The following is a 19,909-nucleotide window of genomic DNA, read 5'->3' as shown; positions in this document are numbered from 1 at the left end:
CCCCACCCCACACAACCCCCCCCCCCCTCCGCCCCACACAACCCCCCCCCCCCTCCGCCCCACACAACCCTCCCTCTCTCCCCATGTGAAAGAATGCTCAGACTTGAACAATTGGATGGCCTTTTGACAAAGGGTCATCCGGGGTCTAAACGTCAGCTCTTTTCTCTCCTCACAGAGGAATTAGTTTCCCTTTAATCATCTGAGACTATCCCATAATCTTTGAAACTCTAGGGAATACAAACCAGAATGATGCAACATGTCCTTTTATCCTGACATTGTTCTGGTCATCCTGCACTCCAACCCTTCTAAGGCCAATATATCCTTCCTGAGATTCAGTAACTGATCCAGCATTCGAGATCGGGTCTGCCCACAACTCTCGCCGATTGTAATGCAATCTCCACCCCATCGGATTCCTGCCTTACCGAGATACAGGCCAACGTTCCAGTTACTTTTCAAATGAGCCGTTTCGTGCCTGGCCGCTAGCTTCCAGTGATTTTTGAACCCCTAAATCTCTCGGCTCCAAAGGTTTGAGCTTCTCACCCTTTAGAAAACACTCCCATCTATCCTTGTTGGCTCTAAAGTTGACGACCCCACACTGAACTTCATCGATCGCATTTTGCCCACTCACTCAATCAATGTTCCTATGGAACTTCCTGCTCCATCTGCATTATTTACTGCGTCGCCTTATTTAGTGGCAGTTAGTGTCAGCACTAAGATATACGTCTCTCAATCCTTCACCCATTTATAAATATCGCGAAACACTGAGGCCCAAGTATTGATCCCTGGATGACACCGTTATTCACATCCTGATGCTCTGAATACATTCCTACTCTCAGATAAAAGCAAATTACTGCGGATGCCGGAATCTGAAACCAAAAGGGAAAATGCTGGAAAATCTCAGCAGGTCTGGCAGCATCTGTAAGGAGAGAAATGAGACTGACGTTTTGGGCCCAGATGACCCTTTGTCAAAGCTCATTCCTAATCTGTCTCTATCGCCTAATTCCCTATCTAAGCAAAAGCCCATTGCCTCCGATTTCATGGACTCTAATTTTAGTTAGTTATGTGGAGCCTTGTCAAATTCCACATAGAATAAAATCTTTAGACTCTCCCCATATCTACATTTGTTACCTATCAACAGATGTATCAGGAGGAGGCCACTTGGCCCCTCCAACCTGCTCCCCCCATTCAATAAGCTCATGACTGATCCGATTGGAACCTCAATCCCACATTTCTGCCGACCCCCTGATAAATCCCCCCCCCCCCCCCGTTAATCAAGAATCTCTCCGGCTCTACCTTAAAAATATTCAAAGACTCAGCTCCCACTGCCTTTTGTGGAAGAGCGCTCGAAACTGACCACCCTGAAGGGGAAAAAAAAAATTCATCTGTCTTAAATGGACAACCCCGTATTTTTAAAGTGACCCCTACTTCTAGATTACCCGAGAGGAGGAAGCATCCTCTCCACACCCACCCTGTCAACACCCCTCAGGATTTTATACGTTTCAATCAGGTCACCTTTTACTCTTCTAAACTCCAGCAGATACAAGACCAGCCTTCCTTTCTCAGACAATCTGTTCATTCCAGGTATTAAGTCTTCTAAACGGCTTCTAATCCAGTTACAGCTTTCCATGAGGAGACTGATGCTGTCGGCAGTACTTCAAATGTGGTCGCACCAGTGCCCTCTATTGCTGAAGCGTAACATCCCTACTTTTGAATTCAATGCCCTTCATAATAACCAATAATGTTACATTAGCTTTCCCAATTACTTGCATTTACCTGTGTGGTGATATAAACAGGGCCTAGTTTTAAGGCTGATAAAATTGGATATCCTAAATTAAAGAATTGGGCATATTAAAACCAAACACAGTAAAACCTCGGGCAGGCCAATTGTACAAATACACAAACGTGTCTGCGCCTGACCCATCAACCACCCATCAAAGGTCGTTCCAATCTACTGATACTTAGCAGGAGATCACTGCACCCCATTGAAATGCACCGGCCTATTGTTAGAAGCCCAGATCGGGCCAGACTTTCCGTCACCGAAAGTTCCTGGGAGATGGGACGCCTTGGGGGGGGGGGGGGGGGGCGGCCTGGTGTCCTGTCAGGCAGACATCAAGAAACCCACTGGGTATTCGAACCCCCTCCTGGGACTTCATTGGCCGGAAGCCAGAGAGGTTTCTGGAAAGGTAAGCAGGCAGGGGGATAAAGGGACACATTTTCAGACAGACCAGCAGCGAAGACTCAACGAAGGAGGCGGCCGTGACCATCCGGAAGACTGACCAGAGAAGGAAGGGAGGAAGAAGCTGCCATCGAGACTCACCTTCGTGACGACGGACCAGAGGATCGGGCCTGCAGTTCAACCAATCTTTACGGGTAGTATACTTGAATCTGCTGGGGTATCCTCTTGTTTTATGTGGGCAATTTAAGGGTTAATAGTGTTATTATTAATAAACTTGTTGAACCTTTACTTGTGTTTGTCCTTTGTCCATCTTGCAAATAAGGACACCGGGGTAAAACCTTGGAGTAAGCAAACTGGTCGAAAGTATCTGAGAATGAACAGGTACAACACCTGCTTTTGAGATTCATGCACTAGGACACCCAGATCCCTCTGCATCGCAGAGCTCTGTAATCTCTCACCATTTAAATAAGCTTCTCTTTTATTCTTCCTGCCAAAATGGACAATTTCACACTTCCCACATTGCACGATCTTTGCTCACTGACTTTGTGTGCCCCTATGTAGCCTTATTTCAGTTTCCAACTTACTTTCCTACCTATCTTTGTGTCATCAGCAACCATGCGATTGGTATCTTCATCCAAATCATTTGTATAAATAATGAGGAGTTGAGGCCCCAGCGCTCACCACTCGCTACATCCTGCCAACTAGAAAAAAAAACTCATTTGTGCCTACTCTCTCTTTCCTGTGAGTTTTTATTTCCCACAATAACCTTTGATGTGGCAATCAAATGCCTTCTGGAAATCTAAGCATAGTACAACCACCAGTTCCCCTTTATCCACGGCACATTGAAAAGAATTCCAATAAATTGGTTAAACAGGATTTCCCTTTCACAAAGTCATGTTGACTCTGCCTGATTGCCTTGAATTTTGCAAAGTGTCCTGCTATCACATTTTTAACAATTGCTTCTAACATTTTCCCTATGACAGATGTTAAGTTAACTGGTCTGCAGCTTGAGGTCTGTTTCCCTCCCTTTTCGAATAATGGAGTTACATTTTCCAATTGAAAGGAACCTTCCCTTAAATAGAGAGAATTTTGGAAAACTAAAACCAACGCTTCAGCTACCTCATTAGCCACTCCTTTTAAGACTCTAGGGTGATAACCATCAGGATCTTGGAATTTATCAGACCGCAGCCAACAGCTTGCTCAATACTACTTTGCCAGTGATTGTAATTCTCTCCCCCCCCCCGCCCCCCCCGAGTCGTTCCCTCCCTTCTATTAATTCAAAAACTTCAACAACCTTCATTAGAAGCCACTTACCCATTACAAATCCTTTTTCATGGGATGAGGGTCTCCCTGGGAAGGCAAACATTTGTTGCCCATCACTAACTGTCCTCAAGAAAGTGGTGATGAGCCACGTTCTCGAGCTGCTGCCGCCCATGCGGTAGATACATCCCACACCGCTGTTAGGAAGGGAGTTCCAGGGTTTTGTCCCAGCGACAGTAAAGGAACAGCAATATATTTCCAGGTCAGGATAGCGTGAGACTTGGGAGGGTGTGGGATCCTCTGTATGGTTTGCCCAGTTAAAAGGCTTCATTTTACTGTATTTCTGCCTAATGTAACTAATTGTGCTATGCTTTAAGCTAACTTAAGCTAATTTGGCCTCATCAGCTTGGAATTCTAGGTCCAGCCTAGAAACCTGGCTACATTCTCTGAAAGTACAATGTGAGGTAAACAGGTTTTCTCACAAGGTAAACAGCAGTGTTTCATGGCCACAGATGCCAATTGTTTATACAGCTAGAGACTGCTTGTACCCAGCTCTTTAATAACACAAGATAAGTATTCAGTTATATTGTAGACACAGAACGATGTTTAATTAGTTCGATCCAGACAATGCTTTGAGTTTTTTTGACCAGCACAATGCTGGCTGGCTTTTGCTGCTTTCCCTATTTCTCTCTCTTTCTCTCTTACCAGTAAAATTAATCTTTCTGTAAAATGCTAATTATAAAGGACGCTTAACAAAGAAACTTTCACTTTGAACCAGCTGTACCTACGTCTATTCTAAAGGAAGAACGGATCCGACAGAGGGGAACTTGCAGGTGCTGGTGTCCCCATGCGACAATAACCCTGTCCCTCTAAGTCGTGGCAGTCAGGGGTTTGGAAAGTGGTCGCGAAGGAATCTTGATGGGCTGCTGCAATGCATCTTGTAAATGGCACACACGGCTGGCACTGTGCGTCAGTGGTGCAGGGAGCGAATGTCGAAGGTGGTAGAGGGGGTGCTTTGCCCTGGCTAGTATCGAACTCCACGGGTTTCAAAGCTGCGCGATTAAAGAACATTCCATCGTGCACCTGACTTGTGCCTTGTGTCGATGGCAAGGGCTTTGCAAGGGGGACATAAATGAGTTACCTGCTGCAGAATTCCCAGCCTCTGGCCTGCTCAGGACTTACATGGCTAGTCGAGTCCAGTCTCTGGTCAATGGTAACCCCCAAGGGGGGATTTTAGTCATAGCAATGCCTTGGAACACCAAGGTTAGATGGTTAGATTCTTTCTTGCTATACGAGTGCGGTTAACCCAGTACAGAATGTAGTCAAGGCAACACAATTTTCAGCAGTGGGCGTCAAATAGCCCAAAGGACTTGTTTTCTTTTAGTCCCCGAATGCCTTTTTTTTTGCCTATATCATTGTGGCAGGGATTGTACGTCTGGTTCACACAGCGCGTGTTCTTTCCCGCCACACTGAAGGAGACACATCCATTGAGCTTTCAAAAGCCAGGCAAAGGCGCCACTGACCCTATGTCACTGTCCCCCACTGGTTTAAGACTCTAGCTTCCCACAATTTGCACAGGTTGAAATTTCTCATGTTGGGATCCTGGAGAATGTCACATTCCAGCCTGCGCGCGCGCACATTTTCCAGCCAGGAACACCAACACTACTCAGGAAAACAAAGGCACACAGGAACAGATGGAACACCATTATCCCAACAAAACACATTTCCAAACTCCATGGTCCAGAGTTCGGCTCCTCGCTAGACTTCCTAACGCGCAGACCGCAATCAGCAAGGATAGGCAACGCCGCCTCCTCCACGATCATCCTCAACACCGGTGCCCTGCAAGACCGTGTCCTCAGTCCCCTACCATACTCCTTATACATCTATTATTGTGTGGCCAAATTCCACTGAAACTCTTATTTTCAAGTTTGCTGATGACACCACTGGATCTCAAACAATGATGAGACTGAGTACAGGAAAGAGATAGAGAATCTGGTGAAATGGTGTATCGACAATAATCTCTCCCTCAATGTCAGCAAAATGAAGGAGATAGTCATCGACCTCAGGACGCGTAGCGGAGGACATGTCCTTGTCTACATCAACGGTGATAAAGTGGAAATGTTCGAGGTGTTCAGATCACCAACCTGTCCTGGTCCCTCCATGTTGACACTATATTTAAGAAAGCCCACCAATGCCTCTACTTTCTCAGGAGGCTAAGGAAATTTGGCATGTCCGTTACAACTCTCACCAACAATTACAGATGCACCATAGAAAGCATCCTTTCCAGATGTCTCTCAGCTTGGTACGGCTCCTGCTCCTACAAAGGGCTGTGAATGTAGTCCAGTCCGGCACACAAACCAGCCTCCCATCCATTGACTCCATTTACACTTCCCGCTGCCTCAAAACAGTCATCATAATCAAAGACTCCACCCACCCTGGACATACATGGTTTGCTAGGCCTTTGCAGAGGGTATTTAATGGTCAACCACATTGCTGTGTGGGTCTGGAGTCACATGTAGGCCAGAGCAGGTAAAGGTAGCAGATCTCCTTCCCTAATAGACATTAGTTAAGGGTTATGGGGTGGATAGTGTTGTTGAAGCCACAGTCAGATCAACCATAACCTTATCAAATGGTGGAGCAGGCTCGAGGGGCCGTGTGGTCAATTCTTACCCCTAATTCATGAGTTCTGTATGTATAGAGAGTCAAAAAAGAACTTGTTCACCATTTTTTTCAATGCTAAAGCTGTGGATGTACAAGAGGGTAAACTCTGCTGCACTAAAGCTCTCCATTTTCCCACTGCATGATTTCGGAAGACTGGGAGGCAGGCCTACCTCCATGATGCTGCCAAAGCCACATCAACTACAGCCTCTGGCAGGAACACAACAGCAATCACTGCCGTTCGCCCCTTTCCTACACCGCCATGCTAGGGAACTTTCTGGGCTTCATAAGGCATCTCTCTCAGTCGGGGACAGCAAACATCAACCTACAACTGAGCGTTCTGCAATCTTAACAACTCAACAATTTTACAAGTGTCTATAAACTGGAAATACACTACTGAAAACACTTTACAGGTATTGGGAGGCTCCAGGAGAAACTACACAAGCCTCAAAGTGGATTGTTCATGAACCATTTGTGCCGTTGGCAAGTAATTGGTCCCAGCCATGGCCAAACCGTTCATCCAATAACTTTTCAAGGAATTACTCTTCTGGGGCAGAAAGCGCTTTGAACTGATGGAAACATTGCTGTATGCAGGATGCTAGGTTGATTCTCACACGATTCAGAACAAAAAAGGAGTGGAATCGAGCCTATTTCTTGCTGAGTAAAGTTTTCAAACCAGTCTGGTAAACGGACAACCCTCACCCTTCCTCACCTGTTGTGTCTTGGTGGACTGGCGGTAGGGATTTCCGCCCTTTGCCACCCTTGAAGCTGGAGCGTCGCCACGAGTTTGACTTTGGGCTCTTCTTTAGCTGTTTGTTGGAAGACGGTTCCTTACTGACCTCGGGTTCTCCAGCGGGGCTGATAGGGGACATCTTGGTTTGGGAGGTTGGGCTCACATTGTCACGTTCGAGAGAGGCCGAGGCGGCACCAGGGTTTAGCCTGGGACTGCGCCGGATCGGGAGACTGCTCCTCTGCAGGGCTTTTTCCTGCTTGGTGACATCTTCTAGAAAAAAATGAAACTATGAAGGCGGCATTCAGCAACAATCAAAACAGAAAATCTTCCACCATGTGGACTGTCTGAACCAAAGTTACTGCACAAAGTGGCAGCTTCTGTTCTCAACTCTTTCACATTGTAAGAGGAAGTAAAGAACTGAAGGCATCAAGAAGGCCACTCGAGCTGTTCGCTGCATACGGGACTATTGTGGACAGCATGTTAGAGTGCACATGCTAGTTACTGGACCGTGCTTCTCATTTCAATATGCACTGATCTTGCTCCAGAACACTTAACTTCCATCTCCAGAGTCACGATAATTGAAATATTAACCATTAATTATGATTTAATGTTAGCAACAATATCTATCTTCCCTGTCTGCACAAGGGCAAATTGTCAGTACTAACCCGAAGGATATTGAAATTACGCAATAAGTTTTTTTTTGCCAACAGATTGTTCCGTTATCACAGTCTACCGATGTCACCTGGCGATCCATGACAGTTGCGCATTTATAAAGCACCTTTACCCTTCTCGGGTGAAAAGCCATTGTGAAGCTCTTCTCAGTCACACACTACTTTCAAAGTGCGATCAATGTTGTCAGGTCGGCGAGGACTGACGAATACTAACAGCTGGCCAGCAGTAACATCAAGAAAATCTTAGGAAAGGGTAAGTGCTGTCCAAAAGGGTGATGTGAAATTAGCAAATTCACAGTGCTCGTTAGTAGGGATGGAAAAGGCTTAAAACTCCACTCTTCTGAAGAGGCAAAGAACTAGCACCCAGATGCAGGCAGGAGTGAAGCAGACAACTTCTACACCAAATGTTATACGTAGCCAACGTTACAAGGGAAACATGCAAATGGCAGTAAAAGCAAGACACTATTATTGTAATTTTAAAGCATTCCAACCAAAAGGAAACAATAGAATTTTATAGAATGTACAGCATGCAAACAGAACGATTCAACTCGGTTAGATTGCTCTGGCGTTTATGCTGCACGAGCGAAAAGATAAGGTTACAGTGCGAGCAACAGGCAGAGGAACGGAAGCTAACAACGGCACAAAGTGCTAGCCTCATCGCTGCTTGATCCTCTTGTTATGTGATCGCAGTTACACCCTTCAGTCATCAATGAGAATTGCAGAGAGGCTTTTAACTATGCACGGGACAAGCGAAGTGTTAAAGACCTAAAATAGTTGGCAAAACTTGATCCTTGGTGTTTTCTCTGCCAGGCATTACTTAGAGATTCAAGACATGTAGCCATACCACAAGGGAGGGAAAGAAAGCCAATCCTGCACCGATTTGTATGAAAATCTGGGTATGTCTTTTTCTTTTTTAAAAAAAAGGCCGTGCATCAGTTACTGATGATGAAGCAAGAGCAGCAAAGCAGTGTGACCTCTCAGGATATGAACATAACCTAGCTTCTTACCAGCACTCTTTACTGTCCCCTCAATATCGAGCTGCAGCGAGCAACGAGTTAACACAATTGCATCTCTTTCAACTCACCTGGGACAAGGTCCATCCATCTACTGAGTACACATGGGTCTTATTTTTACTTTGCTCATACTTTACTTTTGTCCACATTGAGTTTTGTTGGCCACTATTGAACTCCAGAGCAATCCTCCCACAGGAACCCTCCGTCTAATCCTGTAGTTTGTCCAATGCCCACCTTCTCTCTGCCATCTCTGCACATCTATCCTTACCTCCTGTTTAAATTTTCCCCCTGAACTTCTTCAGAGCACTTTGTTTGACTTTTTAACGGCACGTGGATGGGTACAGTACCTGTCTTGCATGTCTCCACAGAATCTTTGTGAATGACAGCAGTGTTCAAACAGTGGAGCAGCTGCTTATCGGAGTTCCCAGGCTCCTGATGTTTGGCAGATTTCCCTTTAGCTGAGGAATTCTACTGGGGCGGGAAAAAAAAGGTTGTGCGCGTTAAGATTAGTGGTTGTTCACAATGAAAATTGCCCTGTTGTTCGACAAGATCACATCACTGTGTAGGAACTACTTGTGCTGCCATTTTGCCTACTTAGATATTCTGAATCAAATTTTAAAAAGGTTTTAATGGGAGGAAAAAAGACGGATTGTCATGAAGTAGGCCATTTTCCAAAGCCATATTTTTATTATCTCATCAATATTCACCTCATTAAACATATTCATTTATTGGACTGATTGGCACCATTCATAACGTGCCCACAATGCAGAGGGGAACACCCGAATGGACATTCATTTAAATCCCCCTCTGCACAGCTGAGACACCTTTAATTCAAAGCCGATGGAAGATCCTTATTCTGCCCAGCAACAGCACGAAGCTCTGCACAGCTGAGAGACCTTTAATTCAAAGCCGACAGAAGATCCTTATTCTGCCCAGCAACAGCACGAAGCTGCATTTTAAAACGGTCCTTGGCCAGAAGATCGGGATATCTGCAAGTCAAGACCTGGGAGTGGGATATATGGCACAACTGTACTGTAAATAAAATATTATGGGAATAAAATGGCCAAGGCAGGCAAAGAAACTTGATAAACCAGGATAAAAAGAATAAAAGATTAGATTAAATTCCCCTACACACAGCAGGACAAAATGACATTAACACCTAATCTCGCAAGCATAGAATACAGACACAAAACATCAGAGGTCGATTTAGATAAGGGGACACATCGAGAGGATAATGGGAAACACATTGAAACACCGGGGCAAGAACAGGCAGTCCCATTAACACGGACACACACCATACAGATGCAAATTGACAAAGTCTACCAGGGAACTTCCTGACCAGATAGGCCACTTTTTAGGTATTGTAAAAATGTACGAGCAAATGTTCCCGCTCGAATTTGGATTCCTATAAATATCCAGAGCGAATGTGTAACTGTTGAGATCATCGTGGCCAAGACACTGTTTCTAAGCTGGCTACGGGGGTCTCCCTGGGATCCCAGTAATTGTACAATAAAGAAAAACACTTTGAACCTTGCCTTGAGACTCGACCTCTTGAATGCACTGGTACAAGGGATTTTTCCCTACAACAGTCAAGTTTGATAAATGAGTATAAATAAATGCAGTTGGTCAGGCTATGACTTTATTCCCTGGAACGTAGGAGAATGAGGGGTGACCTTATTGAGGTGGATAACATCATGAGGGGCACAGATAGGACAAAAGCACACAGTCTTTATTCCAGGGATGGGGAATTGGAAACTAGAGGGCATAGGTTTAAGGTGAGAGGGGAAGATTTAAAAGGGACTCAAGGAGCAACTTCTTCATGCAGAGGGTGGACTATGGAATGAGCTGCCAGAGAAAGTAGTTGAGGTGGGTTCAATATACTATATTTAAAAAGCATTTGGATAAGTATATTTGGATGGAAAAGGTTAAGTTAAAGTTTATTTATTAGTCACAAGTAAGGCTTGCATTAACACTGCAATGAAGTTACTGTGAAATTCCCCTAGTCGCCACACTCCGGCGCCCTGTTCGGGTCAATGCACCCTAACCAGCACGTCTTTCAGACTGTGGGAGGAAACCGGAGCACCCGGAGGAAACCCACGCAGACACGGGGAGAACGTGCAAACTCCACACAGACAGTGACCCAAGCCAGGAATCGAATCCGGGTCCTTGGTGCTGTGAGGCAGCAGTGCTAACCACTATGCTACCGTGCCACCCCGTTTAGAGGAATATGGACCAAACGTGGGCAATTGGGACTACCTGGGAGGACACCATGGTCGGCATGGAGCGGTTGGGCCAAAGGGCTTGTTTCTGTGCTGTATTGGACCAAATGCGGACAATTGGGATTAGCTTAGGGGTTTTTTTTTTAAAAAAGGGGGCGGCATGGACAGGTTGGGCCGAAGGGCCTATTTCCATGCTGTAAACCTCTATGACTCTATGAGTGCAGGTACAGTATCTTAAAACCTGTAACCACAAGAGCAAGCCTGGACCAGAGTTTGGTCCTTGGAGCAATGAACTCAGAACCCAGTTAATAGGAGACAAATGAAATTAAACAAATACATTTATTTTTATTAAAATGCGAAAAAATGCATAAATAGTGGAAAAATAAGGCTGGGAAAGAAATTAATTAATAAGGCAAGGCCGACTCGCAGGCTGTGATGGATTCAAAGCATGAGTGCGCTCGTGAAGCTGCCAGTGATCTGCAGCTTCCTGTACCTGGGGAAACACAACCCATCAGCTACTTAAACCAATTTCAAGCACTGTGCAGAGTGGATCGTGCTGGCTAATAGTCAAACTGAGAAGCCTTGACTGGTTTTATCTCTGCTGCGTGTTAAAATGTCAATTCAGAAATTACTTTGGAACGTCCTTGGAAAGCTGCACAGTACAGCGAGCAAAACATTCCCCCCCTCCCTCCCCCAAACCAGATGACAGATGGAGCACTCCGTTAGTCACAGTACGCCAGTCCAGAAGACGCTTCCCATATGCCGAGTCTGGGTTAGGGGGTTCTATACAGGTCAGGCGGACTGGACCAAGCCAGGATGGATGGGGTCAAGAGTCGCTGGACCACTCGGGGAGACTGACCCGCAAATCTGTCAATTAGGGTCAGCACGGTAGCACAGTGGTTAGCATTGCTCCTCTCAGCGCCAGGGACCTGGGTTCGATTCCCAGCTTGGGTCACTGACCGTGTAGAGTCTGCATGTTCTCCCCATGTCTGCGTGGGTTTCCTCTGGGTGCTCCAGTTTCCTCCCACATTCTGAAAGACGTGCTGGTTAGGGTGCATTGACCCCAACAGGTGCCGGAGTGTGGCGACTCGAGGAATTTCACAGTAACTTTATTGCGGTGTTAATGTAAGCCTTACCTGCGACTGATAAATAAACTTTAATAACTTTAGTGAGCCATCGTACCAATGTAGCATCGAGCCCAACTGTGTTGGAAGTTTTTTTACTCATTTGATAATTAAAACAGATGAATGCGGCTTATAGAAAGTGGCTGGTTTTTAAACAGCCGGATTTGAGACATTGCATAACGCACTGTATAATGTAACGCTCCAGTATTGAAATGGTTTGCTAAAACATGTGTTGGCTGAAGCCGAATCCTGAAAATGGATTGTGCAGGGCCAAATGGAGAGAAGGGAGTCAGAGGTGAACCAGATCAGTGTGTGTGATTTACAAAACACACACACGTTACTCACTCTCCAGCAGACATTACAGAAGAGGATCCTCCCCCTAGCCTGGGGACAAAGAAGCCAGTCTTAGCACTGGTCGGTCAAAATAAGCCAACTCAGGCAGGACCAAGCCTGGGACTGCCGTGCCCTCAAGGTTCAGCCATTGATTGGAGAAACTTGCTGAGCTCACCGGAGAAAGTTGTGCATCACTCTCTGATTTTTTTTGCCATTCACCATTCCTTGCCCAGTTAATCTTTCCTGTTTAATCCTGACCCAGAATTGGAAGAGATATGTTGTGATTGCATATTATCCTAAGTACAAAGACTCACCAGAGAATTTTCCTTTTTTAAAAATCACCGTACTGACCTGATCTGGCAATGGTGTATTTTGATTGGAACTCCGGAGTCTGGAACAGAAACAGTTCAAAAGTCACGGAGGTAAAGAAAGGAATATGTTCCCAGGAAATTAAAGTCAATCTTTTTGGCAACAGTTCACAAATATAAAACACTTTCAAATTACAAACCAGAATACAACACAATCTCACAATAATACACTGTAAAAATAACACCCCATATAACACAATAACAATAATAAACATGTCATTTTTTAATACAACAGCACAAGCCAATATAGCATAATAATAAACAGCTAGAATGCATTGCGAGTTATCCACAACCAACTTCCAAGGTTGCAAACAATGCACAATGAAAATAAACCAGCAAGTTAAAGTTAAAACTTTAAAGTTTATTTATTAATCACAAGTAAGGCTTATATTAACACTGTGAGGAAGTTACTGTGAAATTCCCCTAGTCGTCACACTCCAGCGCCTGTTCGGGTCAATGTACCCTAACCAGCACGTCTTTCAGACCGTGGGAGGAAACCGGAGCACCCGGAGGAAACCCACGCAGACACGGGGAGAACATGCAGATTCCAGACAGAGTGACCCAAGCTGGGAATCGAACCGGGGTCCTGGCGCTGTGGGACAGCAGTGCTAACTACTGTGCCACCCTGTGCCTCCCCTATAATATAACACAATACCAACAGCTAACACACCATCCTTCAACCAATAAGGAAACAATTCCCTTATAAGAATGGGATTCATTGCAAGTTATCTACAACTTTCCAGGGCTTTGCCTTTTTTTGGTGAGATATTTCCTAAAAACAAGTTTGACACCCCCCCCCCCCCCCCCACCTCACGCTCCTCACTTTGAGAGAGAACTTGAATTTGTGCGTTTTGCAACCACGAGATTCCTAAAGTGCTTTACAGCCAATGAATTATATTTGAAGCAGTCACTGCTGTAATGCAGGAAATGCAGCACACAGCAAGGTGCCACAAACACAAATGGACTAAACAACCAGATCATGTGTTGCAGGCTGGGGAAATAACCTTCTGCCAGGACACACGGAGATTTTGCCTGCTCATCTTTGAATAGTGCACTGGGATCTTTTACACCCATCTTTTTTTTTAAATTTATTCACGGGATGTGGGTGTCGCTGGCTGGGCCAGCCTTTATTGCCCACCCTAACTGCCCTTGTGAGGTGGTGGTGAGCTTCTGTTTTTTTAAAGTTCATTTATTAGTCACAAGTAAGGCTTACATTAACACTGCAATGAAGTTACTGCGAAATTCCCCTAGTTGCCACACTCCAGCGCCCGTTCGGGTCAATGCAGCCTAACCAGCACATCTTTCAGACTGTGGGAGGAAACCGGAGCACCCGGAGGAAACCCACGCAGACACGGGGAGAACGTGCAGACTCCACACAGACAGTGACCCAAGCTGGGAATCGAACTCAGGTTCCTGGGGCTGTGAGGCAGCAGTGCTAACCACTGAATTGGAAGAGAAATGTTGTGATTGCAAATCGCTGCAGTCTACATGGTGTAGGTACACCCACAGTGCTGTTAGGGAGGCAGTTCCAGGATTTTGTACCCAGAGGGGGAAGAAGTTTAACGTTGCATCTTAATGACGACAGATTTAACAGCACAATATTTCTTCACGTCTGGAAGAGTAAGTTTATATCATGCAATTAAATATCTAGAGTGGGATTGGAACCCACAACTAATGTTCCCTTTTTTAAAAGTGCACAGCCCCTTAATGTTTTTTGCATAGCCACAAGCACAACGACTTAAAGGGACTGACGTATGCACGGTACGCAGAGGAATCTACAGGTTGCTACGCAGCCAATAACTTTCCAACTCAGAGTCGAGGCTGTTATTAATTTGACCGGACTACCACAATAAGCAGTGTTGTTTCCACATCACAATATAGTGGTATAAACACGTTACCAAAAAAATTGCATGACCCAGTTTAATAATCAAGGGTTGATTATTAAATTGCATGACAGTTTAATAAAGTCAGAGAGATCTACAGCAAAGCAAAGGCCCTTCAGCTCATCGCATCTGTATCGGTCAAAAGTAATACCGAACCATTTGGCCCATCGAGCCTGCGCGGGCAGCAATTCCACCCAGGCCCTATCCCTGTAACCCTACGTATTTACACTTCTAATTCCCCCTCCCACAAAGAGGCAATTTAGAATTTAGCATGGAAAATGCACCTAACCAGCATGTCTTTCGGGCTGTGGGAGGGAACCGGAGCATCCGGAGGAAACCCACGCAGACATGGGGAGAACATGCAAACTCCACACAGACGGTCACCCAAGGCCGGAATCGAGCCTGGGTCCCTGGCACCGTGAGGCAGTACTACTAACTACTGTGCCACTGTGCCAACCTACCAATCCCATTTTTCAGCACTTGGCCCACAGCCTTGTACGCCTTGGCAGTGCAAGTTCACATCTAAATACTTAAATGTTATGAGGGTCTCTGCCGCCACTACCCTTTCAGGAAGAATGTTCCGGATTCCCACCACCCTCCGTGAAAAAAACCTCACATCCCCTCTAAATCTCCTGCCCCTTACCTAAAATCTGTGTCCCCTGGTCATTTATCCCTCCTTCCTGTCTACTCTGTGTCCCTCATAATTTTATACATTTCAATCTGGTTCCATCTCAGTCTCCTTTGCTCCAAAGGAAACAACCCCAATCTATCAAATCTCTCGTATCTAAAACTCTCCAGCCCAGGCAACATCTCCTTTGCACTCTTTCCAGTGCTCTCACATCCCTCCTATCATATGGATTCCAGAACTGTACACAATACTATAGCTCTGGCCAACCTTTTATACAATTCCAGCATAACCTTCCTGTTCTTAAACTTCTATGCCTCAGCTAATTAAGGCAATTATACCATATGCCTTCTTAATCACTTTATCCACCTTAAAGAGCCAGTGCATACCAAGGTCCCTCTGATCCTCAGTGCTTCCAGAAGAGCAAAAGAAACAGGAGTAGGCCATTCGGCCCCTCAGGCCTGCTCCACCATTCAATAGGATCATGGCTGATCAAACATTCCTCACACCCATTTTCCTGCCCTTTCCCCATTCCCTTACTGATCAAAAATCTATATATCTTGGCCTTAAATATACACAACTAGGCGGTGCAGTGGTCAGCACTGCTGCCTCACAGCGCCGCTGCCTCACAGCGCCAGGGACCTGGGTTCAATTCCCGGCTTGGGTCACTGTCTATGCAGAGTCTGCACGTTCTCCCGTGTCTGCGTGGGTTTCCTCCGGGTGCTCTGGTTTCCTCCCACAGTCTGAAAGGCATGCTGGTTAGGGTGCATTGGCCATGCTAAATTCTCCCTCAGTGTACCCGGAACAGGCGCCGGAGTGTGGCGACGAAGGGATTTTCACAGCAGCATCATTGCAGTGTTAATATAAGCCTACTTGTGACATGAATAAATAAATAAAAGGACTTGTCCCCACTGCTCTGTGACAAGGAGTTCCAAAGACTTACAACCCTCAGCTAATCTCAGTCTTAAATTGACATCCCGTTATTCTGAGGCTATGTCCTCTGGTCCCAAACTCTCCCACCAGGGGAAATAACCTCTCACATTTACCCTGTCAAACCCCTTCAGAATCCTGTTCACTCTTTCCTCATAAGACAATCCGTCCATACCGGGGATCATCTTCTTGAACCTTCTCTGAACTTGGTCCTAAGGGGAGTAAGACTGCTCACAGTACTCCAGATGTGGTCTCACCAATGCCTTGTACAGTTGCAGTAAGACTTTCCTACTTTTATCCTCCAATTCCCTTAAAGGCCAACCATTCCATTTGTTTCCTGATTACCTGTTGTACCTGTGTGCCCGCTTTCTGTGTTTCGCGCACAAGTGCCCCCAAGTCCCTTTGTGTTGCAGCTTTTTTCCATTCATATAGTACTGTTCTTTTGTTCTCCCTTCCAAAATGAATATTTTCCCACATTATACTCCAATTGCTAAATTACTTAACCTCGCAATATCTCTTTGAAAACTGTTTGTATCCCTCTCGTAACTTGCCTTTCCACCTATTTTGGTGTCGTCTGCAAATTTGTCTACAGTACATTTGCTTCCTTCCTCCAAGTAGTTAATATACGTTTGTAAATATTTGCGGTCCCAGCACTGATCCCTGTGGAACCCCATATCTCCACTCACTGTTTCCTGCCCATTAGCCAGTTCTCTATCCAGGCCAATATACTACTTCCATCACCATAGGCTCTTATCTTATGTGAGGTACCTTGTCAAACGCCTTCCGGAAGTCCAAATACAACACATCTACTGGTTTCCACTATCCATGCTGGTTGAGATTTCCTCAAAAAACTCTAATAAATCTCCCTGTCTCTCTGTGGGTTTCCTCCCACAGTCCAAAGATGTGCAGGGTAAGTAGACTGGCCATGATAAATTGCCCTTTAGTATCCCAAGGTGTGTAGGTTAGCCATGATCAATGCACAGGGTTATGGGGATAGAGCATCAGTGGGATGATCTTTTGGAGAGTTGGTGCAGACTCGATGGGCTGAATAGCCTCCTTCTGCACTGTTGAGATTCTATGAGTCAGATATGATCTCACTTCCATTAAGCCATCCCGATGCTGCTTGATTAGATCATGATTTTCCAAATGTGCTGCTATTACTTCCGATTTGGAGGAAGGAACTGAAGGCACTGTTGCTAAGTTTGCAGATGAAACAAAGATATGTAAAGGGACAGGTAGTATTGAGGAGGCGGGGGGCTGCAGGACTTGGACAGGTTAGGAGAGTGGGCAAAGAAGTGGCAGATGGAATGCACTTTGGAAGGAGTGGAGGCTTACAGGATACTGCGAGGCCTGGATAGAGTGGACGTGGAGAGGATATTTCCACAAGTAGGAAAAACTAGAACCAGAGGGCACAACCTCATGCTAAAAGGACGATCATTTAGAACAGAGATGAGGAGGAATTTCTTCAGCCAGAGAGTGGTGAATCTGTGGAACTCTTTGCTGCATTAGGTTGTGGAGGCCAGGTCATTGAGTGTCTTTAAGACAGAGATAGATAGGTTCTTGATTAATAAGGGGATCAGGGGTTATGGGGAAAAGGTAGGAGAATGGGGATGAGAAAAATATCAGCCATGATTGAATGGCGGAGCAGACTTGATGGGCCGAGTGGCCTAATTCTGCTCCTATGTCTTATGGTCTTAATAATTGAATCCAACATAAGATGTTAGGCTAATCAGCCTATAATTTCCCACTTTTGCCTCCCTCCCTTTTTGATTGGGGTGTCACATTAGCAGTTTCCCAATCCTCCGGTACTTCTCCAGAATCCAAGTATTCTCCGGATACTGCCTTTCATCATGGATTCCCTTGCCTTGTTTGTCTTACCCAAGTGCATCACCTCACGCTCATCTGGATTGAATTCCATTTGCCACTGACCAACACGTCTACACCCCCCTGTAACCTACGGCTATCTTCCTCACTAATTACCACCCCTCTACCAGTTTTCACATCATCTGTGAACTTATTGATCAATCCTCCTATGTTCAAGTCTAAATTATTGACATAAAACCACAAACAGCAAGGGCCCCAACACTGATCCCTACGGGACCCAAGTGGATACAGTTTTCCAGTCAGAAAAACACCCCTCGACCACCACCCTCTGCTTCCTGCCACTCACCCGATTCTGGATCCAATTTGACAAATTTCCTTGGATTCCTCGGGCTTTTACCTTCCCCATCAATCTCCCATGTGGGGCCTTACCAAAAGCCTTGCTGAAATCCAAGTAGACTCTCTCAGATGCATTGCCCTCATCTACACACCTGGCCACCTCTTCGAAAAATTCAATCAAGTTGGTCAGACATGAACTCCCCTGAACAAAACCACGCTGACTGTTTTTGATTAATCTCCGCCTCTCCAAATGCAGATCAATTCTGTCCCTCAGAATTGCTTCCAATTATTTCTACAGCACTAAGATTAGACTGACCGACCTGTAATTTCCTGATTGATTTCTTCTTCTTCTCTGTTCCCTTCTTGACTAATGGGACCACATTGGCTGTCCTCCAACACCTCTCCTGTGGCCAGAGAGGCAATGAAAATTACCAGAGCCCGTTATTTCCTCCCTGGCCTCACTCAACAACCTGGATACATTTCACCCGGCCCTGAAGATTTATCTCCGTACAAGCCTGCCAGACCACTCAGAACCTCCTCTCTGTCTCTGTTAATTTATTTAATTGCATCACAGTCCTTCTCCCTGATTTCTATCCCCACATCATCTCTCTCACTAGTGAACACTGATACTCCACACAAATTACCACTGTGGTCCTTAATGAGCCTAAATTTTAACCCTAATGACTGACCCCATAAGAACAAAGAAAAAAACAATTCCTGCACAGGAACAGGCCCTTTGGTCCCTCAAACCTGCACCGACCCATGCTGCCAGACTGAACTAAAACCCCCTACCCCTCTGGGGATCATATCCCTCTATTCCCATCCTATTCACGTATTTGTCAAGACGCCCCTTAAAAGTCACCATCATATCTACTTCCACTACCTCCCCTGGCAGCGAGTTCCAGGCACCCACCACCCTCTGTGTAAAAAAAACTTGCCTCGTACATCTCCTTTAAACGTTGCCCCTCGCACCTTAAATCTATGCCCCCTAGTAATTGACTCTTCCACCCTGGGAAAAAGCTTCTGACTATCCACTCTGTCCATGCCCCTCAATCTTGTAGACTTCTATCGGGTCGCCCCTCAACCTCCGTCGTTCCAGTGAGAAAAAAACAAGTTTCTCTCCTTCCCTAATACCAGGCAACATCCAGGTAAATCTTTTCTGTACCCTCTCCAAAGCCTCCACATCCTTCTGGTAGTGTGCGGCCAGAATTGGACACTATATTCCAAGTGTGGCCTAACTAAGGTTCTATAAAGCTACAACATGACTTGCCAATTTTTAAACTCAATGCCCCAGCCAATGAAGGCAAGCATGCCGTATGCATTCTTGACTACCTTCTCCTCCTGCGTTGCCACTTTGTGACCTGTGTACCTGTACACCCAGATCCCTCTGCCTATCATACTCTTAACTGTTCTGCCATTTACTGTATATTTCCTATCTGTATTAGACCTTCCAAAATGCATTACCTCACATTTGTCTGGATTAAACTCCATCTGCCATCTCTCCGCCCAGGTCTCCAACCGATCTATATCTTGCTGTGTCCTCTGAAGGTCCTCATCGCTAATCCATGCTCACCCTTTCCCAGAACTTCATGGTTGAATTTCTCCAGATACCCCAAGAATCCAACCAGGAAGAACCCAGATCTGCTTCTCTTCATCCTCACGTTCTGTCTACATGGTAGCACTGCTGCGTACACTGCCAGGGACCCACCCGGGTTCAATTCTTGCCCCGGGTCACTGTCTGTGTGGAGTTTGCATG

General features: G+C 45.6%; 1 protein-coding gene across 2 annotated transcripts in view; it reads right to left on the bottom strand.

The window, feature by feature from the left end:
• The window catches only part of dsn1 (DSN1 component of MIS12 kinetochore complex), a 53,053-nt gene that overhangs the window by 21,967 nt on the left and 11,177 nt on the right, over positions 1–19,909 (bottom strand). Inside the window, exons 2-4 of one of the 2 annotated variants that reach the window (XM_078235106.1) lie at positions 12,539–12,578; positions 8,859–8,979; positions 6,807–7,094 (exon numbers count right to left, since the gene is read on the bottom strand). In XM_078235106.1, the coding sequence (XP_078091232.1) occupies positions 6,807–7,094; positions 8,859–8,979; positions 12,539–12,578 (449 nt within the window). Of the gene's footprint in view, positions 1–6,806; positions 7,098–8,858; positions 8,980–12,538; positions 12,579–19,909 lie in introns of both variants that reach the window. The other variant, XM_078235105.1, reaches the window with a different exon arrangement.

This window comes from Mustelus asterias, chromosome 19 (genome assembly GCF_964213995.1).
Source record: "Mustelus asterias chromosome 19, sMusAst1.hap1.1, whole genome shotgun sequence".
Taxonomy (NCBI): Eukaryota; Metazoa; Chordata; class Chondrichthyes; order Carcharhiniformes; family Triakidae; genus Mustelus; species Mustelus asterias.
The sequence above is the reverse complement of the archived record's forward strand: the minus strand, read 5'-3'. Positions and strand labels throughout refer to the sequence as shown.